The sequence below is a fragment of the Camelus ferus genome, chromosome 13 (assembly GCF_009834535.1).
Source record: "Camelus ferus isolate YT-003-E chromosome 13, BCGSAC_Cfer_1.0, whole genome shotgun sequence".
NCBI lineage: Eukaryota > Metazoa > Chordata > Mammalia > Artiodactyla > Camelidae > Camelus > Camelus ferus.
Window position 1 is genome coordinate 56,506,144 of NC_045708.1, and position 25,363 is coordinate 56,531,506.

A 25,363-nucleotide genomic window follows, 5' to 3' on the forward strand; every position below is an offset into this window, starting at 1 on the left:
TGTGAGACTACAGTGAGTTGTGTTAGGTGTCTTTATTACATGTTGCCTATAGGATCTTGTTATGGCACTTACCTTACTGTATCTTAAGTGCATGTTTTGTTGGATGATTCCAACAGGGTGGAGTAATCAAAATTAAGAAAAGCCCACTAGAATTTACTATTTTTTTTCCTGGTAAATGTAAGATAGATAAAGATGATTAAAACAAATAATATTTGCAGGTAAAACTGTTCTGTTTTATTATTTGAAGATAATATTTTATATAGTCTATATTGTAAACTGTAACATAAAGTTTAAATACTCATATTTTCTGCTTGTTTGTTTTAGTTATAGCAAGATTTCTTGATACAGAGCAGCTTCTTTCTGTTTTAGTCCAAATTCCAAAGCAAGACACGGTATGTTTATGTATACATTATATGTTATATTATTATACATTATGTGATATAACTTGTCTTAATGTGATGTAACAGTTGGAAAATATGAAAATCTTTCAGAAAAGTACTTCATTTTTAATAACTGGAGTATTTTTATGCCTCTTTAAAAGAAACTTTTTTCCCCCAGTGTGTTATCATATATGATAAACTTAAAATTGAAAGTTTCTTAGTTGAGGAATTGACATATTTTCATTAATCAAATATTTACTTAAAGATTTTATATATAATTTAAAAACTTAGATTGTAATAATATTTGCTTAATAAATAATTGGGTGAAAATTATGTTAGATGCAAAGATTATAGATGCTCTTAAAAGGTGATCTTTATGTGAAGTTTGATTAGTTTTCAAATATGCTTAACCTTTAAAAATGAAATAAAGTCTTTGGATATTTTTCAAATTTAAATACTTAGTGCTTATAGGCACATTCTATAAAGAAAATAATAGATGGTTTTCATTCTTTCATTTAAGGTGAATTGAAAAATATTTATTTTAATGAAATACATGTACAGATGACTCTTGAATATTGGAGGTGTTGGGGCACCCACCTCTCCCTTGCAGTAGAAAACTCATATGTAACTTTACAGTCAGCCTTCTGCACCCGATGGTTGTGTGTCTGCAGAATGAACCAACTGTGGATTGTGGAGTACTGTATTTATTGAATAAAATCCATGTATAAAAATTTTTTAAAAATCCATGTAGGAGTGGACCCTCAGTGTTGAAATCTATGTTGTTCAAGGGTCACCTGTATATTTTTGCTCATGTGCTTAAAAAAGGAAAGAAATTTTGTACATCAGTAAAATTTGATTTAAAATTTGACTATTTTGCAAATGCACTGAAGGCTTATCTATGTTTAAGAAGCCTTTCTGTATTGTAGAGATAACACTCTTAAGGTTCACTTGTAATAAAAACATTAGATGGAAAAGTTTTGGCTGTTGGGCAGGCACAGAACTGGAAATTTCCTTAAATAATTGAAACACCTTTAAATTCAGTATATACAATTGAGAGATAACCTAGAACAACTGATGTCTGAAACAAAATTGTTTTCATAAAAAGAAGTTAGAGACATTCTTTACTCTCTAGTTTTCTCATAGAGTTTGTATAGAAGTGGTATTACTTCTTCCTTAAATGCTTGGTAGAATTCACAAATGAAGCCATTGAAACTTGGAATTTTCTTTGTAAGAAGGTTTTTGATTATAAATTCTTAAATAGATATGATGCTATGTAGGTTACTTGTTTCTTCTTGAATGAGCTTTAGTAGGTTGTATTTTTCAAAGACTTTGTCATTTCACCCAATTGGCATGATATTATTCATAGTAACTTCCTTATTATCCTTTTTATATATGTTGTTTATTAGTGCTATACCTCTCACATTCTTGATGTTAGTAACTTGAATATTTTCTTTTTTTTTTCCCTCCTGTTAGTCAGTCTGGCTAGAGCTTGTCAATTTTATTGGTCTTCTCAAGAACCCAGATTTTGACCTTACTGATTTTTCTTTCTTTTTTTCGCCGCTTTCTGTTTCATTGATTTCTGCTTTTATTAGTTTTATTTTCTTTCTTCTGCTTACTCTGTGCTTAGTTTGCTCTTCTTTTTTGATGTTGTGAAGGTAGAAGTGGAGGTCATTGATTTGAGACTTTTTTTCTTTTCTAATTTAGTATTTAGTTCTATAAATTTCCCTCTGAGCAATACTTCAGCTATACTTCACAATTTTTATATGTTGTGCTTTCTTTTTTGTTCAAAAAGTTAAAAATGCTTTCTAATTTCCTTTTTGATTTCTTCTTTGATTTGTGGGTTAATTACGAGTGTATTATTTAGTTTCTAATATTTGGGAGCTTTCCAGATATCTTTCTGTTACTGATTTATAATTTAGCTCCACAGTAGTCAAAGAACGCATGTTTTATAATATGGGTCTTTTAAACTTTATTGACACTTGCTTTATTTTGAAAAACTATTCGTTTGGACCACTGGAATTATGAGAATTATTTTATTTGTACAAACAAGAACCAGTGAGGAAAATTCATCTTTTTCTGTAACTGAGAAATTTGGATTCAGTTTTCCTTTTCCTTTTCCTTTTCCTTTCCTTCCCTTTCCCTTTCTTTCTTTCTTTCTTTCTTTCTTTCCTATTTTGGGGGGGGGGCGATAAACAAACTTTATTCTAGGAAGAGAGATAAAACCATTTGAAAATTTACATATATGTACTGTTCATTGGATTCAGTTTTTCAAATACCATCCATTCACAAATACCTTTTGTGTCTTTTTCAATTAATCTTAGTCTCTTAGTGCTGCTCAGTATTGAACTGTATCTCCTGTTGCTACTATGGGTTAAGCTGTACCCACAGGGTTGAAATAGAAATGAAAGTTGGATACATGAAGTGAACTCTTACTGTCAGACTTACAGGAGACTAGTGCATCAGACTTACCATGATGGGACAGGAATTTATAACCATTGTCTAGGCTGTTATCCTGTTTAGACTGATAAATAAAAGTGAATAGACTGTGATAAGTGTGAAATGTTCAAGAGGAAAACCCATTCATGTATTAAATGTTTATGGTGTACACATTTGAATTTTTATCTTGATAGGTTAATGCAGCTGAATCAAAGATAACGAATTTAATATACCTAAAACACACCTTGGAACTTGTGGATCCCTTAAAGGTAATTTATATGTGTGTATATTGTATAAAACATGTCTAACATCAGTTTTTTAAAAACTTTTTGTTTTGAAAAAATTTCAAACTTAGGGAAAGTTGCAAAAATAGAATAATTAATTCCCATATTCTCTCTTTTTACATGTACACACATACTATGGTCCTTATTATTACTCTTACTGAACCATCTGAGAATAAGTTTCAGTACCTAAATACTAAGGTGCATATCTCCTAAGAACAAAGGTGTTCTCTTGTATTACCACAATACAATTTTAAAATTCAGGATTTTTAACATCGGTACAATACTATTACAGTTGATTCTTGAACAACATAGGGGTTGGGGTGCAACCCAACTTCGTGCAGTAGAAATTCCATATATAACATACTGTTGGCTCTTTATATACCCAGTTCCTCCATATCCACAGTTGTTCCGTATCTGCAGTTCTGCATCTGTGGATTCATCCAACCACAGATAGTGTAGTACTGTAGTATTTACTACTGAAAAAAATCCACCTGTAAGTGAACCCATGCAGTTCAAACCCATGTTGCTCAAGGGCCAGCTGTATATTATGTATAGCTCATATTCTCACTCTTCCAATTGTCCTAATAATGTTCTTTATGGAATTCTTTTTCCTGATACAGGGTCCAATTCAGGATCATGCATTATATTTAATGTAATTTTTTTTATACTTCTTTAAACTGAAAAGTTCTCAGCCTTTCTTTCTCTTTCATAATGTTGACATCTTGAAGAGTAAGGGTCAGTTTTTTAATAGGATATTCCTCCATTTGTGTGATTGTTTTCCCATGATTAAATTCAGCTTATACATGTTTGGCAGTAGTACCAAATAAGCAATGTTGTATCCTTCTCAGTATAGAACATCAGGAGGCACATGTCATTATTCCCTTCTTGTGATCTTAACTTTAATCAGTTACTTCACTGTAAAGTTATATGTATGTAATGTGTGGAGAGATACCTTAAGACTGTGTAACTATTCCTCATCAAACTTTCACCAATTGAATTTGGCATTTATTAATGACTCTTACCTGAAGTAACTCTGATGATTAAAAATGGTGATTTTTTTCATCTATTTTAAAATACTACATGATTCAAAATATTGAAATTTTTTTCAATTAAAAGATAAAAAGAACTGATTTTTTTAAAAGAAAAAATAATGAAAATGTGGAAGAATTTTGTTATAGAGTCCATTCTAATAAATATATATAATGAACACAATTTGGCAAGATTTCAAAAGTGTTGTCATCTTTCTTAGAATGAAAAAAGTATAATAAATTATTCCCCCAAACTGGTAGATTTGATGAAACACATATTTCAAACTCTGGTATGTAAAAGGCAAAGTAAAAGCCAAAGAAAATTAGGAAAAAATTATAACACATAACAGACAAACTGTTAATTTCTATCATCATAGAAATCATGTAATTGATAAGAAAATACTGGAATGCCAGTAGAAATATGGAACATGATAAAAAAAAAAGAAAATCAGTGGTCATTAAATAATACTAAAAATGTTCAACTTCATTCTTAGTCAAAGAACTGCAAATTAAAACCATAGTTTTCATCTGTCAAAAAAGCAAAGTTTTTTTCCTTAATGGATGCAACTTACTGCTAATGAGAGAACAAAAGAGGTAGACAATTTCATAGATGGCTGGGAGGAGTACAAATTGTACATACCTTACAGGAATGTTTTGCAACATATATGTTTTGATGCTGTAATACTATTTCTAGAAATCTGTTCAAAAGAACTGCTAAGAGGTGTTGACCAAGATTTATGTCCAGTGATGGTTGTTTCAGCATTGTTTATATTCTATTAGTGTAAGTAGTGTAGAACTCCAATAATTATGGGGAGAGACTCTTTGCTTCCCACAGGTGGAATATTATGACTTACTAATTTTTTTTAACTATGAGAACTTTCTGATGCTTGTCGTGTAGAATTAAGTAGGAAAGAAAAGGAGCATGCAATAATATAAAATTTTTGATTTGAAAAAGTAAAAGTAAATGTACCATAATACTTAGAGTATTTATCTTTGGAAGAGTGGTAGAATTATGAGTGATTTAAATGTTTTTCTTTATGCTTCTATGAATTCTAGCTTTTATTGGTATATAAATATTATTTTTCTAAAATGTTAGCATTACCTCATAGCAAACTAAAATAGGAGCTAAAATGTCAGGTTATCTATGTTGTCTCCTCTTTTCTGTTTATTCAAATAGTGCCCATTCATAGTTTCCATTAAGCAAAATAAAATCCCTACTTTTGCCGTATAAGAGTGTTGAAGTTGCTCTGTTTACAAATATATAAGATATTCTTTAAATTTAATTTATATTTAACCCAGATTTTGGGATTATGTGTAGAGTAATCTCAGTGCACAATGATAGCTGTTTAAGTACCTACCACTAATAGTTTAGTGTTAATGGTTAGTTGGAAGACAAGAAAAATAAGTCACAGTAGAGCAGTGGATGCCACTTATTAACCATGTGCTCTTTATCTTGAAAATGGGCCAGATATATTCTGTCTTCACATATCTGAAATTTCTTTTATGAGTATACAAAGGAGAAGATGAAGCAAGAAATCACTTGATAAACTATAAAGTATTAAACAAATGTAAAATGCTGCATTTGAATAATGTCATAATTTATTATCCTTAACTATCTTTATTTTATTCTTTAATAGATTGCTCTGAAGAACTGTAACACACCTTTATTAAGAGCTTACTGTGGTTCCTTGGAAGATAAGAGGTCTCTGTCATTCAGCTGTTAATAAAATAGCAGATTATTCCATTCTTCCTGATCATAACTGATTTTAAGGACTTTAATTGTTTTCTATACAACAATTCCTTGAGTTTTAACAGAAACTTTAAACTGTTCATCAGAAATCTAATTGTACATTGCATCTTATAAATACCAATAAATAGGATAATAGCACATTGAGTATTTGTGTTAATGGCTATAATTAATTAGAATAGCATTAAAATTGAAATCATATGCAATTTTAATGTTTCTTTTTTTAGCTTTTCTCTGTGGAAAGACTTGCAAGTATAAGAATATATTATTTTCTTTTGCTTAATCATGAAAGACCTAATGTAACCAAAAAATAGTCTATATGAATACTGCATAAGGTCTAAATGCAGTTTAATTTTAATATTGTTTTTAGCAGTGGCACCTTGGTTCTTGACCAAAAAGACTTGTAATACTTAAAAATGGTTACTTTATTGATTCAAGATTCTTCACTTTGTGTGAAGCCAGGAAATGAGGTTAATAGTAAAATAGAATTAATTACAAATAAAATACAGGACAGAATAAAATAAAAATTAGAAAAATAGGTATTACTAGACTTCTGGTTTACATGATCCACACTGACAGTTGTAAGGTTCTTCTTATACTGTCTCATAATACGCTTAGTCTCCCTTGCCCCAACTGAGGGCAAGGACTGTATGTTAATCCTTCTTTGAATCACTGCATCTAACACAATTATTGCTACATGGTATAAGTAAATGTTTGTTGAGTCAATGAACATGAAGCTAGAATTTTTAAAACAGTGATTCAGGGATATATTTTATACTCACAGACACTATGTATGATTTGAGAGATCTGTTTATTAGCAGTTGTGAGATTGTCCTTGGTGGTCCCATGTTATTTTAGGAGAATAGTTAAGACTGACAGAGTAGTTTAAAATTGACACGGCCACAGTCCTAATTAATTTTAAATATGTATTTTGCTTAACTATTTTCAAAATAATTTTCAACAATGATTTTTAAGAAAACATGTTATTTGCTATCATTAACTATTATTCAAATTGTACATTAAAATAATCGACGGTCTTATTGCCTACAATGTTCTTTTTTAGGTTTGGAATTATACTTGACAAGATTAAAACAGTAATTAATGATGATGCGAGGTACATGAAAGGATGCCTGAACATGAGGACTCAGAAGTGCTATGCAGTGAGGTCGAACATAAATGAATTTCTTGACATAGCTAGAAGAACATATACGGAGATTGTAGATGACATTGCAGGTAATTTAATTACTTGAGCACATTTTTTCTGTTTTTTTTTAGAAATAAAACAAACTTTTTAAGGATATAATATGCTTTTTTGCTGATTATAATTAGCCATGCATTTTTTGAGAGGGAGCCCTCAAATTGTTTTTATTTTTATTTTATTTTTTGTTGAAGTATAGTCGTTACAATGTATCAATTTCTGGTGTACAGGATAATGTCCCAGTCATGGAGCTTGCAAAATAGTAGTGGAGACAGATAATAAAGAAACAAACACATACACATATATATACATATCCATATTGATATATAAATTATACCAATCATATATAGTAAATTGCGCATGGATATAAGAGATATAAAGAAAATAGTCAGGTTAGAGGGATCAGAGAGTGACTAGGTGTGGAGGCATAGAGGATGGGAATGTTTTTAGTACAAAGAATAGCCTAAGAAAGGAATTCCACCCTCTGGCAGTGGTAGAAACTGAAGCACAAACACATGAGGAAATCTTAAGGGTTGAGAGAAGAAATTTGTTAGGATGGAATAGGGCATTCCCTTACAGAACTAGTAAGATAAGTTTAGAATAGTAGACTAGGGGTCAGAATTTAGTCTTTGAAGGCCAGTTTGGAGATTTTTCCCAAGGAAAATGAAGAGGCATGGAGATGTTTTTGCTCTGTGAAGTGTAAATGATCAAGAAGATATGTTGAATGAATTTAAGTGGAACAATGGAAAGTGGAGATATTTTAAACTATTAAAAGTTAATAAAGCATTATTTAGGATGATAGTAATGTCTATGAGAAGAGAGAAATGCAAAGATTGAAGGAAGAATTGATAAAAATGAATAATTGAGTAGATACGTAAAAAGGAAATGTAGCCATTGGTGCTAATTGAAATTTCTCGCCTGAGAATGGTTGTACCACTGAGAAAAGCAGGAATATTATTGGAGGAACCATTTTTGAGGATTAAGGATGTTAGTTTTCTCAAGTAATGTTCAGAGCATTAATGGTCATCATGTTAAAAATATAAATTTAGAACCCTGTAGTGAGTTTACAGCTGATAGGAAGTTTTTTTTTTTTTAAGGAATTTTATTTGATGATTCATCTGTTTCCTTTTTGGAGTATTTTGTCTTATAAAATATATTTTGTAGATACAAATTATTATACATAAAATAGATAAGCAACAAGGATTTACTGTATAGCACAGAGAATTATACCCAATATCTTGTAATAACCTATGCTAGAATATAATCTGCAAAAAAACCTGAATCACTGTGTTATATACTTTAGATTAATGCAATATTGTAAATCAACTATGCTTTAATTTTAAAAAAGTAACAAGACCTTCCTACTTATATATAAAATAACAAGAAAAAGTTATGTGATTTTTTTAAACATGAAGAGTAATTTTCTCATTAAAATTTCTTTGTTTTGTTTTTGTTTTTCTTATTTCTGGTCATTAGGAATGATATCACAGCTTGCAGAAAAATACAGTCTTCCTTTGAGGACAAGTTTTAGCTCAGCTCGAGGGTTTTTCATCCAGATGACTACAGATTGTACAGCCCTACCCAATGATCAACTTCCTTCAGAGTTTATTAAGGTTCATTCTAGAGTTGGGGTTAGGAAATTATTATTTCTGATTTTACAGAATTACATTTACATATTTTCAGGCACTTCTTGAGTTTTACATGCCAAATTTCTGAATGTTCTGTATATTGCTTCTCTTACTCCTACCCCTCTACCTAACAGCTTTACTAATCTAAGAATGACTTAGAAGAATTTTTTAGAGAAATACCAAACACAGTGCTTCCCACAGTTCTGGGAGCTTGATATGGGTAAAAAGGGAAAATGAAGAAAGACAGTCCAAAAGGAATTTTTGATCAAAAAAATTTACAAAGTACCGTGCTTTCTCCTGTTTCAGGTTGTTCTCAATGCACATCTGCCTATTAAAGTTTTAAAAGTCCTGATGTAAAGAAATTTGCTTAATTTTTTAAATCCAGTGTTGCCAAACCTTTGGACCAGGGTGATGTTTTTTCCTATATACATGTTAACTCCTCCACAATATACCAATTTGGTGAAGTCTGACTCACACTAATCTTTATTTTCTCTGCCCCCAGTGGGTACCTTTTGACAAAAACAAACCATTTAACTTTCAGGTCTTTAAAATATGTACTATATTACCAGTAATAAGGCATGGAGGAAATAAAGAGTGGATTGAGAGCTTGAGTGAGGTTCAGATATGGGGCAATGGCTAAGACAGGGATTAGAGATGGAGTGAGGATTACTATCTGCTATGCATATTATTAGTAATAAGATGTAGTGTTTTAACATTTCTACATGGCTATATTAAGACCTGTAAAAATAGTTGTGTCAGATAGACCAGGTAAAAAAATTCATCTTTAACTTTAGTATTGATCTTCCTTTTCTCTTTCACAAACATTATTTGGGACTTTGTGGTACTGTGTCTCAAAAACTAAAGTGATTAACCTAAATACTTGTATTTCTATTGTTTAAAGTCTGTATGTTTTACTGCATAGGAGTGTATCTGTATCTTGACATTTGTTTTTTAATCTCTTAACAGATATCTAAAGTGAAAAATTCTTACAGCTTTACATCAGCAGATTTAATTAAAATGAATGAAAGATGCCAAGAGTCTTTGAGAGAAATTTATCACATGACTTATATGTAAGAGCATTTGAAATTTTTGAATACTGAATTAAATTGGTTTAACTTGAGGTACTCTGGTAAATTTTATTAGTTGACAGGTTGTAGAAAATTGTAAAGTTATGAATGTTAACAAGCAAAGAACATTTCCTGAAAAAAACAGTTAAAATTTTAAAGTCTGTCATTCTGATTGGGATCACTGAGCCTCACAGAAGATTCAGAGCAAATCTTAATTATGAAAAAAAAAATATCCCATTATACTGGGTTGTAGAAGAAGCTTGGTACCCAACCAAATTTCCACATTTCAGCAATACTTCATTCATTCTTTCAATGAAGTTTTAAGAAATGTCATAATGACACGAGCTTGAAATATCTCTAGTACCGCGTGGTACATTCCACCATGATGTATAGCTAAGCACGTCATGAGCTTATCTTGGGCTTTGCTCAGTTTATTCCTTTCCTTTAGTGTATAAACACTCAATTCTCATGCCTTAATACTTATACAGCAACATCACAATAATGCCAATTGTTCATGGCACAATAATGCCATGAATTTTTACTGTTCATGGAACAGTTGCAATGTGTCTAGAAATAAGAACTAGGACAGTCAAAATTGATGAGCTGAGGTAATAAAGATGGCCTTTCAAAACAATTTCAGATCATGGACCAAAGAAATTATAAGATATAGTAAGTTTGGGGAATGTATTTCTCTATGTGAAGGCAAAATTTTTATATTATGTCACAATATGATAACTCTGCCACATAAAAGCTTAAATATGTTGTTAGGATGTTTGTGTATGTGTGTGAGAGAGAATGGGTGAGAGAGAAACTACATAATAGCTTTTGTGTTGAATTTAACATTGCAAAACTAAAATTATTAATAGATGGGATCTGTTGAAGTATAGTGAGGGCTTGATTTGACCTTTATAAAATATTTCTATTAATAAAAATTTATTTTATTAATATTTAATCCAAGCAGTGATTTCAGAAGCATGGTGTTAACACACAAGAAGATGGATTCTTTGCTGCTAAGTAACGGTGACCTTGAGTATGATATTCAATTTCCTCATCTCTAAAATGAGGCAATAGAACAATAGATTTTATGTATAGTGTACAATTCAACTGTGAATGTTACTTTACCTTAGGCAATGAATTTAATATTGTTTTACAATTATATTGTATGTCCCTTTTTAAAAAGCATTACTTGACTTACCAAACATGTACTTTCAGGATAGTATGCAAACTGCTTAGTGAGATTTATGAACATATTCATTGCTTATATAAACTATCTGACACTGTGTCAATGCTGGATATGCTGCTGTCATTTGCTCATGCCTGCACTCTTTCTGACTATGGTAAGTTATTTTCTTTGGAATAAATACGTTGCATACTGAAATTTGTATTCCATTCAAAGAACTTTATATAACAATTATGAATATTTTACATTTTTTTGCCCGAAATATAGTCTTGTGCCTGTGGCCCTAGACTAAGACTCAACACAGAGAAAATGAAATTACCCTTAAAGTTTCTTTTAAAATTAAGAAAATTATTTACTGAGAAACTGACAAATCAGAAAGGAAAAAAACTGCAAGAAACTTAAAAGGTTCTCAAAATAAGAAAGACTGTAGAGCTGTCTTCTTGGTAAAAATAATGATGATCCAAATGTATAAAGTTCAAATCTGAAGCTACATCAGAAGCAGTAGGATACTAATAGTAATAGACATGAGAGAAATGAAAGTGAAAATTTTAAAAAATTTGCTATTTAGATGTGAGCATCCCAAGATCAAAAATCATATCATTTATTTTTGTATCCCAAGTTTATACACAGGCTTTGAATACAAATGTTAAGTAATTTTCTAATGTTAAATGAATACTTCAAGTTAGCCCTCCTTGAAATTTCTTATCCAACTTATCAGTAATAACTGTACTCCAGTATGTAAATTTGCATAATTTGTATGTAATAATTAAGGTTGAGTAATTGTAGGATTAATAACATTAATAACATTAAAATTTCTAGTTAAAACCAGCAGTAATACTTCCAAAATATTATGTTAATTTATTTTTATAATGGGAAAGGTATTTTACAAGGTTTTTTTCATAGTTGGTATTTCTATATTTCTTTTGAAAATGTTACATTTTTCAATTGGTTATTTTATAGGCCAAAACTTTTTAACTTTTTATCTCTCCTTGGGGGTCATAACCTTACTTTAAGGATCAGCTATTTTAATAGTAGTTTTCTTAACTAATAAGATATTTGATGTTGCTCCATTTTGAAACTCCAAACTTATAAATAATGAATTTTTGGTATTAAAAATGATTTTTAAATAGTTAAAAATTTTTTTCAAATTAACCTCACTTTTATAATGAATGCTTTCAAGTTTACCCATGTGTTTCATCTAGAGGCCTGTAGCATTTAAATTTTTACTTGTCCTTCCACCCTCTTCTTCCTCCCTTCACCTCAGAAATTATCCATAGAGACCTGATCATTATTTCTTTCTATAAATTAGCAGTATCTCTTTTGTCTTCTCTATCCTCTGAGATTTCTTTTTAGACAAAATTTCTATAAGTTTGGGCATAAAATTATTATTTTATTTGGTTTTACTCTATATCCATACCTCCTTTGAAAAGCTAAGTATGCCAAATTTGAAATAATGCTGAAGGCTAGGATTAAGTGAATGTGCAGTTTTGTAGTTGTCTTTATACTTTGGGATAGAATAATGATATTGTTGCTAATTGACCCTAGTAAAATCACTAAATTATATACAGTACTTCCACATCACAAAATCTTTAAGTATAAATAATCTTTCAAAACCTTTCTATTTTTCTCTTTAGTTCGGCCAGAGTTCACTGATACTTTAGCAATCAAACAGGGATGGCATCCCATTCTTGAAAAAATATCTGTGGAAAAACCTGTTGCTAACAATACCTATATTACAGAAGGGAGTAATTTTTTAATCATAACTGGACCAAATATGAGTGGGAAATCCACATATTTGAAACAGATTGCCCTTTGTCAGATTATGGCCCAGATTGGTAAGTTATGGATTTACTTTATAGTTAACAATTCTACTCCCCATTTAAAATATTTTGTGTCCAATATTTGAAATCCAGGTGCCTAATTAACCTAAGAGCAGTTTGGAGTAGATTTTCTTACCTGAAAGTATGATAATGTCTAGTATATAGACCATAACTTTTATTATTTGGTATTTATTAAGCTCCATCCAATTTGGATTACATTGTACTGAAAATTTTGTGGGATATAACAGAAGTAGGAACTTTCTCATCATAGCTATTAATGTTGTATCAACTGTTACTAAACTGAATCATAAAATTATCTGAGATTCAAAAACTTTATTGTGAGAAAAAGTAAAATAAATAGGATAAACTGCTGCCTTTAATAACCCATGTAAGATTTTCCCAAAATTATAACATTGGGCAGAGAAACATTTCCCTTGCTTAACCTAAAAGGGACCAATAACTTGGCCACAGCAGTTGATCTATTACACAGATGTGTGCACTCACGCATAAATGGCTGTCACAGGCCGAACGTTGTTATGTATTTCTTAGCATAAAGGCACAACTCACCTCTTATCTCGGAAAACTGGGTTCCTTGAGGACTATGTGAATCAGAGATGAGATGATTGGTCCTAATACAGTGGTTCTCAACCAGGGGTGGATTTTGGTTCTCCTTACCCTGGAATTTGTCAATGTCTGGAGACATTTTTGATTGTCACAACTAAGAGGAGTGTAAAGTCCAAGGATGCTGTGAAACATCCTACAATGCACAGGATACCCACTTTCTCCTTTTCACCCTGCAGCCCTCACATACACACAAGAAAGTTTTATCCAGCCCAAGATGTGGTTGAAGAACCCTGGTCTAATGTAATGTAATGGATTATAAAGGAAATACAGCAATAATAATATTGGTCATATAGTGCAAATTTACCCTTAATACTGGGAAAGAAAATCAGAGAGGAATGAATGAATGAATGAAGAGTAAATATTTTATTGAGTTTATAGTTTAAAAGGACATTGTAGCCAACTTCCCTCCCCTTGTAAACATACACATTCATAAGTGACATAATAATCTTAACTTCTTTTTGACTAGGTTATGAGGTCTGTCCTTTAAAAAAAATAGGCTAATTATTGGATAGCTATAATTATTAGAACATTCATTATAATGAATTGAAATTTAACTTTCTATAACATCTACTCATTAGTCCTAATTCATATCTTCTGAGCATTTCAGAATCATCTAATATCTCTTAGGAATAGCCCTTCAAATATTTGGAGAAAATTGCTATTACTCTACTTCTCTTGTCACTGTCCATCTTCAGCCTATAAAATACCTTAAAGTATATATAATATCTGATTTGATTTGATTGTAAAGGAAACAGAAGGACTTGAAAGACATGAAAGTTAAGAATATAGGCTTTGGGACTAGACCTAGCTTGTCTAGTTATTAGCTCTATGATCTTAGGCAAATTACTTAACCTCCTTATTTTTTCTCTCTGTAAATGAAAATAATAATAGTACCATGTTTTAGAATTGTTGTAAAGATTAAGCAAGATAATATTTATAAAATGCTTAAGGGAAGGGTGTGGGAAAGAAGGAGACTTTCCAGATAGACGTAAGAGCATGCTCTAAAGCACAGAAGCAAAAGAACAGTATGATGTTCCCTGGGAATTGCAAGAAGTCCAGAGGCTTAGCGGTTCCTCACCTAACAGAACAGAGTGGCTATGAGAAGTAGTAGGCTGTAAAGCTGGAGAGATGGGCAGGAGTCACATCTTGAAGGGCCTTAGGTACTTAATGGAGAGACTGAAATTTATCCAGAAGTCTACAGAGAGCTATTGAAATTTAAGCAAGAGAATGGCATGATTGGATTTGACTTTTAGAATGATCACTCTGGCTAATGTTATGGTTAGAGGAAAGCCAGACTAGCAGCAAAATACCAACCAGTAGGCTTCTGTGATAATTTAGACATGATGATAAGATGTTGAGAGCCTTTTTGGTGGAGGTAAGAGAAAAGGGAAAATATGAACATATATAGCACATATGCTGTGTTCTGTGCTTGGTACTTTCCCATTCATTTTCCTACTTAATCCTTCTGGCTATCCTGTGAGAAAGTTGTATTTAAGATAATATGCTCTCTGAGATGCAATCTTTATAATTATTTTTATTATTACTGTTACTTTTATTTTTATTAGTATTATCCTGACTTGCTTTTTCTGCTTTCTAGTCCTTATTCTTCAGAGGAGGATCTTATTTTTCACCCTTGCCTTTGTTTTAAATCTTGGAATAATCTGGCTTTGTTTCTTCACTCATATAATTTCACCATTTTGTCTGTACAGAGTTCTGTATACTTGATACTTTTCCCATTCAACTATTTGTATATTTTTATCTTCTTATGATTTTAGAATACCTTTTGTATCTGATTTTGTATGGATAAATACATTAATATATAGGTACATTATATATTAATAATAGGTACGTTAATCAGATTGATTTGTTTTCCAAAGATAAATATTTTAAATTAGTTAGCCTGATGGTTGCTCAGACAGAAACAGTCTTGTGGATGAAAATTTACCTTTTTAGAAACATTTAATGTTTACTTGCATTCCAATTGTGGTTATTTCTGCATATTTCTAATAATAGCTATCTCCTGACATACCTTCCTATGATTTTATCAACTTGAGCTTCATAAGCACTTCCTTCAAATTTTCATATTTTAAATATTTTTATCGTCTAACTATATTATTTAAAATTTTTATCAAGTTAATAACAAATTTTTCTAATGTACTTGAATATATATTGTCTTATTTGAACTTCCACATAAGTTTGTACAATAGGTAAGGTAAGCATTTCTATTTTATATGTGAGGAAGATGAAACTGGGAGAATTTAAGTGTTGTCCAAGATTATACAGTAAATGGTGGAGCGCGGGCCATGTCTTCTAACTCCATATTCAGTGATCTCTCCTCCATGTAATCCTTAGATAAGCTAGTAAATAATGAATTGGTAGAAGATTCAAAATGTTAGTAGTACTTATGTTTTATAAAAGCAGCTCAGTTTAGCTTGATCTGATATTTTATAGGATCATATGTTCCAGCAGAATATTCTTCCTTTAGAATTACTGAACAGATTTTTACAAGAATCAGCACTGATGATGATATTGAAACAAATTCATCAACATTTATGAAGGAAATGAAAGAGGTACCCAAACTCAACTTTTCTTTTTTTCCTTTTTCAGTTTTATTAGGTAGAATTATTACATTTCAACTGCACATACACATTATATTGCATGTAAATATACATATATATATACAGTATATAGCACTTTTTTTAGTTTACATATATGTACTAATTATTGTTTCTAAGAACAGATTAGAGCTTTAGCTTTTTAAATTTACATAGCTATCAAAGGAATAAAGCCAACTACAAAATAAGAGTCAATAGAATGCAGTAATCCAGTCATAAAGGACAGACAAATGTGTTTACACATATTCAAGAAATCAGTCATCTTAGTTATAAGTAATATGTAATTTTTCTTATGTTAAAAATGTATTGAATTCTCCCACTAATGGTCAATTATAATGTAAGAAAGTATTCTTATACTAAAGCAAGCAGATATGTATATACTGCTCTACAAGAGCCAGAGGGCAGTCAAAGACAGCTTCCTAATTTCTCTTATGAGGAAATGGAAGCAAATGTTTTATTGAAAAATACAGCTTTAAAGAAAATGCTTGTGTTACTGAATGATAAAAACGTGCTTTCATGTTTTTATGTGAAATATATAAAAGACTTCAGAAAATGATGACCTGTTCAGGAACATTTGCATAGTATCTATTGTTCCTCTTAAGCTTGGTTTTAAAATAAAAGATCACTGTGTTAGAAGGCTTTTTAAAAATATCCATTTCTGTGTTATTGTAGGATTTTTATTTCCTGTAACAAAGTATGTATTATCCCCTATTTCTGATCTGACCAAATGTCAAGTAGGCTTGAGGGGCTAAAGGGATTCAGTATAGCTCTTGAGCTGTCTTTTGTAGCTAGGAATTTCTGGATCACTATACAGTTGTGTAATTTTCTTTAGATAGATGGAGAATAAAGTTATCTTTTGCCCACAGTAAATGAAATTTATATAATTATTTAGTATGTATTGAATATCTATGGGAGAATACATCAATGGACCAGGTACTTAAGGTGTACTTTTAAATGGTCCTAGCTCTCGAGAAGCTTAGTCCTGTGGAAAGGTAAAATGGCTATGAAGGTTACTATTGTATCATGATATAGAAAGGGTGGAATTCTATTTTTTGAGAAAGGAAGTTAATTTCAGTAGAGAAGGAACATTTCTGCCAGTGAAAGTCTTGGTCTTTTTTGATAATGGATTTACATTTTTTTGTTTAATCAGAAATCAATGGACTTGGGATGATTTTCCCTAAATTTTTCTTTTCATTTTTACTGGCTATAGAGATGTTAAAATAAATTTGAGAGATAGTTTAGAGAGTGTCTTGACAATAACTGATTAGTCATTTCAATGAGAAGAGAAGAAAATGACCGTCTTTGTGCTTATTTAAATATTTAATTCATTGCTTTATTTCACTGTATCTGAAACATCAATATTTTAGATAATGGTTATTTACTTTGTTGTCTCATACACATATGCATAATTCTGTTTATGTATGTATCAGCTATTCTATTGGAATTGTTAGTAATGAGATTTTTAGAGAGAAAAGCAATGTATTAGTTTCTGCTCAGCAGGATTTCTCTGTAAAAATATATTTCACATGAGCTAATAGAGAGACTGGATATTTCCTCATTTTTTTTTCTATGATAGTGACAGCTGTTTGGTTACGATGAATAATATTGAAATTGTATTTTCAGATAGCATATATTCTACATAATGCTAATGACAAATCACTTATATTAATTGATGAACTTGGCAGAGGTACTAATACAGAAGAAGGTATTGGCATTTGTTACGCTGTTTGTGAATATCTGCTAAGCTTAAAGGTATTCTTGTCTATTTATTTTAAGTTCATTAATTTTGAATACTCTATTTTTTATTGAATGAAAGATATGTTAAATTCTGTAGTGCTTTATAATTTTCAGCATTTTCACACAGAACATTTCATATAATCTCATAATAACACTTTTTTTCCCTACTCCTATACTGCCCCTTGCCCCTTCCCTTTTACCACTGGCAACCACTAGTTTATTCTCTGCATATGAGTCTGCTGCTTTTTGTTTTATTCACTAGTTAGTTATATTTTTTAGATTCCACATATGTGGTATCATACAGTACTTGTTTTCCTCTGTCTTACTTCACTTAGCATAATGCCCTCTAATTCTGTTGAGTCCTTTTTATGATGTATTTTTTTATATATTTATCATGATTGGATTTTACAGGCACCTACAAATGGCTCTTTAAGCAATTTTAGGTAATAAAAACATATCATAGCTTTCATATTTTTGTTACTTTATTTTAATCGAAGCAGGAATGATTAGTATGATAGTCATGATATAGAAAAAAGAAAAGAGGAAATCAAGAAATACAAGAAATATCAAAACTAGTCACTTGGCTTTAATTTAATCAAATTGCAAAACATTTGCTAGTGAAACATTTCAGTTTTTGACTGTGTGTAATAACATTTGACTGTGATGTCACAACATGAAGTAAACTAGGTATCTGAAGTAACTTTATGGAAAATCTCTTTTACTTAAGAGTTCATTCCTTTAAAGAAAGCATTCTTTTATAAATCAACTATGTAAAACAAACTATGATCTTTGCTCTATTATTAAGCTAATTTATAAAATATCTTTGTAGATGATCACTCAAAGTAGATAGTGGTATGCAAAAAAATAACAATATTTTCCTATATTTAAAGCACCTTAAAATATCACTAAGATGAGATTTTTCACTTTAAATGAGTCTGTAATTATTTATTATATAGAATGAGAAAACTCTTATTTTATACTTTAAAAAAGGTGTATGATGAATCAAAAGTAATGTTAATAGATAACAATCTGTAATTCTAATGTCAGTTGATAAGATACCATGCAAGACAATGCTAATTCTCCTCAGGATCCACCCTTACCACCCTTCTTTGCTTCTAGACCTATAACTAGACTCAGATCCCAGGAGGCCCTTAAAGGTGAAGTACAAAGTGTGGTCCATGAGGAGGCACAATAACTTTAAAAGAACTACTTGAGTTTTCTAATTTATACAGATAGAAACCTGAGGAGCATGTGTAGAACTGGATATTAAAGATGTTTGGATAATGATGGAAGGAAGTAGGATGAGGCCAAATTTACTGATATTGACTCACGGAGCAGAGGTTTTGTTAATGTCACTCAGGATGTTTGGTTGGTTGGTTGAAACATGAACTAAAGGTAGCCCATAGTGACTAGCTTGGAAATGCTAGACCTGCCTTGGTTTAATATAGAGGAAAAGATTCAAAGGCTTAGAGAGGCTAGAATATTATTGTATATTTTTCACTTAAAACCTACTCACCTACCCTGCAAGGGTCCAGAAGACACACCTTTCACCATTATTGTGAGAAATAAATTTATGAGGAGAGCTCCAACATCCTTGAAATGCTCTGTGTTCACTCTTTCTGATAGGCTAGATCTTATAGTGAAAACTGCAGTCATTGAATTGGGAAACCTAAACACAGTGGGAGTAATTGGATCTTGGGGTGGCAGGAGGCAACTGACGGTACTCTACCACCAAAGGCAAGATGGGAGTGGTTACCAAAACAGGCAGCAGAGCCAAAGCAGCAATCAGAATAGTCTTGACTGGGGCAGTCAAGTGCACTGGCTAGTTGATTGTGGTGTTCCCTAGAAATGAAATAGAAGGGAAGCATATCATATTATACACTTGATGTGTATAAGCAGAAAAGTTTTAGGTCAAGTGAACAAAAACCTAGCCTGAACCATAAAAAAAGAGAGTCAGGGCCTCTCAACCAGTTTCTAGACCTGAGCCAGTTCATAGATCTAGAACCTCTTAAATGAAGGAGAAGCCAGGTTCCCTTGAAGAAGGACTCTGGTATGCTCCAAAAATTTATTCTATTTAGTTTTCTCCTGGCTTTCTCCAAAGGAACCTACAGCCTTTTACTGGGGTAACTGTGCATTGGGAAAAAGGAAATAATCAGGCTTTTTTAGGACTACTAGACACTGGCTCTGAACTGACTCTAATTCCAGAGACCCAGAACATCACTGTGGTTCACCAGTCACGGTAGGCATAGGGAAGACATATGATCAATGCAGTTTTAGCTCAGATCTGTTTTATAGTGGGCCCAGTAGGTCTGCAACCTGTCTTGTGGTTATTTCTCCACTTCTGGAATGTGTAATTGGGATATGTGTACTCAGCAGCTGGCAGAATCTTCACATTGGTTCCCTGACCTGTGGAGTGAGGACCATTTAAAGTAGAAAAGACCGAATAGAAGCCATTAGAACTGTTTCTGCATAAGAAAAATAGTTGCCCAAAGCAATACCCCGTTTCTAGAGAGATAGCAGAGATTAGTAACACCATCAAGGACTTGAAAGATGCAGGAGTGGTGATTCTCACCACATTCCCATTTGACTTGCCTATTTGGCCTATGCAGAAGATAGATGGACCTTGGAGAATGATAATGAATTATTGTAACCGTAGCCAGGTGGTAACTGAAATTGCAGCTGTTTTTACTAGATGAGGGTTTATTGCTTGAGCAAATAACACATCCTCTGGTACCTAGTGTGCAGCTAATTGACTACCAATGCTTTTTTTCCTCCATACCTATCTGTCAACAAAGCAGTTTGCTTTCAGCTGGCAAGGTCAGCAGTATACCTTCACTGTCCACCTTTAGGGGTATGTCAGCTCTCCAACTCTCATAATTTAGTTTGCAAGGATCTTGATCGCTTTCCTTCTGACAGGATATCACACTGTTCCATTACATTGATAACATGATACTGATTGGACCTAGTGAGCACAAAGTAGCAATCACTTTAGACTTACTGGCAAGACATCTGTGTGTCAGAATGGGGAGACAAATTTGACAAAAGTGCAGGAGCCTTCCACCTCAGTGAAGTTTCTAGGAATGCAATGGTCTGGGGCATGTTGAGATATCCTTTGTAAGGTAAAGGATAAGTTGTTATATCTGGCCCTTCCTACAACCAAAAAAGAGGCAAAATGCATAGTCGACCTCTTTGGATTTTAGAGGCAATGTATTTCTCATTTGAATTTGTTACTCCAGCCCATTTATCAGGTGACCTGAATACTGCTAGTTTCACGTGGGTCCCAGAGCACGAGAAGACTCTGAAAGAGGTTCAGCCATGCAAGCTGCTCTGCTGCTTAGGCCTTATGGTCAAGCAGATCACTCGTGTTTGAAGTGTCAGTGACAGACAGAGATGCTGCTTGGCACCTTTGTCGGGCCCTTGTCAGTGAGTTACAGCATAAGGCACTGAGACTTTGCAGCAAAGCCCTGCTGTCCTCTGCAGATAATGACTCTCCTTTTGAGAAACAGGTCTTGGCTGGCTACTGTGTGTCAGTAGAGACTGAACGATTAACCACGAGCCACCAAGTTGTCATGTGGTCTGAGCTGCCTGTCATGAGTTGGGTGTTATCTAACCCACCAACCATAAAATTGGGCAGGTGCAGCAGCACTGCTCCATCAAATGGCAGTGGTATATACATGACTGGGCCCACGAGGCCCTGAAGGCACAAGGAAGTTACAGGAAGAAATGGCCCAAATGTTCCTGGTCCTCACCCCTGCTGTGCTACTTTCTCACCTTGCACCTGTGGCCTCACAGAGGGTCCCCTCTGGTCAGTTGACAGAGGAAGAGAAGGCCTGCCTGGTTTATGGATGGTTTTGCATACTATTCAGGTACTCGAGTGGACAGCTGTAGCACTGTAGTCCCTTTCTGGTACATATCTGAAGGACACTGGTGAAGGAAAATAGAGTGGGCAGAACTTCAAGCAGTGTACCTGGTTCATTTTGCTTGTAAGGAAAAATGGTCAGGTGTGTAATTATATATCAGTTCATAGGCTGTGGTTAATGGTCTGACTGGGAGGAGTGGCCTCAGGAAAGGAGGATTTTAATAATCAAGTGAATAGGATGACCTATTCTGTGGATACAAGGCAGCCTCTTTCCCTAGCCACCCCTACCGTCACCCAATGGACTCATGAACAGAGTGGCCATGGTGGCATGGATATAGGTTATACCTGGAATCAGCAACATAAATTTCTACTCACCATGGCCAACCTGCTGCAGCCACCCCTGAGTGCCCAGTCAGCCAGCAGCAGTGACCAGCGCTGAACTCTGATACAGCACCATTCCCTGAGGTAGTCAGCCAGCTGCCTGCTGGCAGGTTGATTACACTGGACCACTTTTCCAGCATGGAAGGGGCAGCAATTTGTTCTTACTAGACTAAATAATTTCTTTGGATACAGATTTGCCTTCCCTGCATGTATGGCTTCTACAAAAACTACCACCCATGAGCTTAACAGAATGTTTTATCCACCATCATGGTATTCCACACAGAATTGCTTCTGATTAAGGAACTCACTTCATAGCAAATGCAGTGCAGCAATGGGCCCATATTCATGGAATTTACTGGCCTTATGTTCCCACCATCCTGAAGCAGCTGGCTTGACAGTAAAAATATAATTATTGCTACTTACTTTTAAGGAGCTTAAAGTTTATTATTTTTAGCCTACTACCTTTAATGCCTAGCATAATCCTTGCTATATATAGGCCCTGAATAATTATTTATTAAATTAATTAACCTAGCGTTACTATAATAGATTGGTTTAATATATAAAATTTGAAGACATTACTGTTATTATGAACATGGGCCCTGGATTCTAAATAGTTTAGTAAATCTCTGAATATTTTTCTGTTGCTGTAAAGCAACAGAATTTATAAAAATTTATAAACATTTAGTTTGTTTTATACCTCCTTTTGATGTGTTTAGTAATTAAGATTTTTTATTTTTCTGTCATATGGGAAACCATTCTTTCCCTTGCTATCCCCTTTCCATAGTTGATAGCTATTTGCCAGTCAAATATTTTCTTTTTAATGTCTTAATATTTAAAATTTCCACTAATCACCCATTTAGTTTCTCACTGGTAATGTCTTAAAACAGTATTTAAATCTCTGTCTGCTTCATTAACCCTGGGCAGGAACCCACTATGCTGGTCATAAGTCACTGGAATCACCTCCATCAAAATCACCTGAAGTACTTAGGGAAAATGCAGTTTCCTGGGGCTCCACATTACAGCTACTGATTGAGAACATGAGGGGGATAAGCACCAAGAATTTGCTTTAACAAGCTTGCCAGTGGATTACTAAAGTTTGAGAATCATTGTACTAAGCAGTGTTTTCAAAGTCTTTTTTTTTTTTTCTCCTATACGTACCTAACCCAGACATAATGCAAATATCAAAGCAAAAACCTTTGTAATTTCAAATACCTAAGACAATCCATTGATTCCACTTTTCCAAAACTACTTATATGGATGGGAGGGAGATACTTCTAAAGTTGAGGGAAATGTTATGATTTTATTTGTGGATTACTTCTGCAATGATTATTCAGTTAATAGCTTTATTTCTGGTAAACTTCATCCTTTCAATAGCTTTAGTTTTTAGTTTTTTTTTTTTTTTTTAGGATTTTATTTTTGCATTTGTTCTCTTTCCCATAATGTAACATACATGTGTATGTAAACATAATAAACATGTTTCCTTCACTGACCATACAATTTCAAAGCATTTTAAGGTGAAAATTGACCATGTTAGCTTCAGAGCTATCAGTTTCATTTCTACATTTCTGTTAAGCTACTTAGAAAGTTACACTAAAATTTTATGTTTGAATGGTTAAAATAGAATTTATGGTTTATTTAAAAATACTGACTTTCATTATTATATATTCTAGGCATTTACACTGTTTGCTACACATTTCCTGGAATTATGCCATATAGATGTTCTGTATCCCAATGTAGAAAACATGTATTTTGAAGTTCAACATGTAAAGAACACCTCAAGAAATAAAGAAGCAATCTTGTATACCTACAAGCTTTCTAAGGGACTCACAGAAGAAAAAAATTATGGTATTACATACAGAAATTACGTCTATACACTGAAACATGACATACTTTTGTAAGACAAATCTTCTCCTCTTTACTTGACTGTCAACCTAAGCAACTTTCCCTCCCGTTCTTTTGAGTGGTTATATGCTCTAAGACTGTTTTCTATGTCAAACTCACATTTATGTACATTAAACTTATTTTAAAACATATTAACAGTGACTTTCTAGAATTGCAACACACGAAAGCCCCAAAAGTATAGTTTCTAGTCTTAGAAAAATGTGATTTTAGCTTATATTTGCAAGTTATATAATGAATTGAAAATTATATACTTCTTATACACTCTTTCAAGTAGCAGGGTCCTTCCTCCGTTTTCTTCAGATTCAAGGAATTTGATAATTAAAGTTTAAGTCTTAAAATGGAATGTATGACCAAATAATATGTATTCAGAAACTTGATTAGATATTTTCTATCTATATCATTATATGATGTGTAAAATTGCAGATTCAGGGAATTTTCAATTGCCCTTTGCATATACAGTTACAAAAATTATTTTAGCTATGAATGTAACTTTTGTGAGGGAAAAAAAATCACCTTTGTTTTGCTATTAAAATGGGAAAATCAAATTAATAACTTCATTTGTATCAGATGGTTAATCTTTATAAGCCTCAATTTCATCTGTTAAATGGGGTTATATGAGGGCTTATGAAGATTAAATGAATTATCAAATACAATCTTCCTAGCATAGTGCCTAGCAATTAGTAACTTCTGAATAAAAGCTAGTGTTGTTTCTGTTCCCCCTAAAGCAATACATACACTATTAGCACACAGGAGAAAGTATATAAGGTATTTATACAATCAGACGTTGAGAACATGAGAATACTAGTTGGTAGTTGAATCTGCATGAATAGTCACCTACCTTTATGTCTTCTGAGAAATGTCTCCCTCATTGATGCTAGATAGATGAATACTCAGCTGTAGGCTTTTCCGACCACACATTCTTCTACCTTGCAAAACCCATATGTCCTTTGACCTATAAACTAACTGAATTTGTAGTTGGAATTTCAGTGCTATTACTATTATTTAATTTTTGAATTCTCTCTTCCTTTCCCTATCATGTTTTCAGCTATCTCATAGATATTTTGAGTGGTAATTGTTACTCTAATTTGTCTTACATGTCTTCGCAAGTAATTAAATCTAGTAATTGCTCAGTTGTCATCCAGAACTTAAGAAAACTTAATTTTGAGAATTGTTAAGTAGTTCATAAATACTTAAGAAGGAAGATTCAAATCTGTGAAGAAAAGACTAATACTGGTTCAAACAAACACAAGGATACCAGCAATAACAATATTGAAGCCCCATTGTTTATCATTTTAGGATTAAAAGCTGCAGAGGTATCATCACTCCCACCATCAATTGTTTTGGATGCCAAAGAAATCACAACTCAAATTACTAGACAAATTTTGGTAAGAAACTTTTTAGCAATACAAATTGTTTTTCAAATTCAAGGAAACACTTTTAGTGTACATGTTTATTATGGCCTTGGATCTAAATATAT

General features: G+C 32.5%; 1 protein-coding gene across 1 annotated transcript in view; it reads left to right on the top strand.

The window, feature by feature from the left end:
* Nucleotides 1-25,363, top strand: part of MSH4 (mutS homolog 4) — a 56,441-nt gene that overhangs the window by 24,529 nt on the left and 6,549 nt on the right. Inside the window, 12 exon segments of the mRNA XM_006193478.3 lie at nucleotides 325-392; nucleotides 3,011-3,085; nucleotides 5,766-5,830; nucleotides 6,939-7,108; nucleotides 8,550-8,686; nucleotides 9,668-9,771; nucleotides 10,981-11,105; nucleotides 12,583-12,783; nucleotides 15,844-15,962; nucleotides 17,631-17,759; nucleotides 23,655-23,829; nucleotides 25,183-25,271. Coding sequence (XP_006193540.2) covers nucleotides 325-392; nucleotides 3,011-3,085; nucleotides 5,766-5,830; nucleotides 6,939-7,108; nucleotides 8,550-8,686; nucleotides 9,668-9,771; nucleotides 10,981-11,105; nucleotides 12,583-12,783; nucleotides 15,844-15,962; nucleotides 17,631-17,759; nucleotides 23,655-23,829; nucleotides 25,183-25,271 — 1,457 coding nt within the window.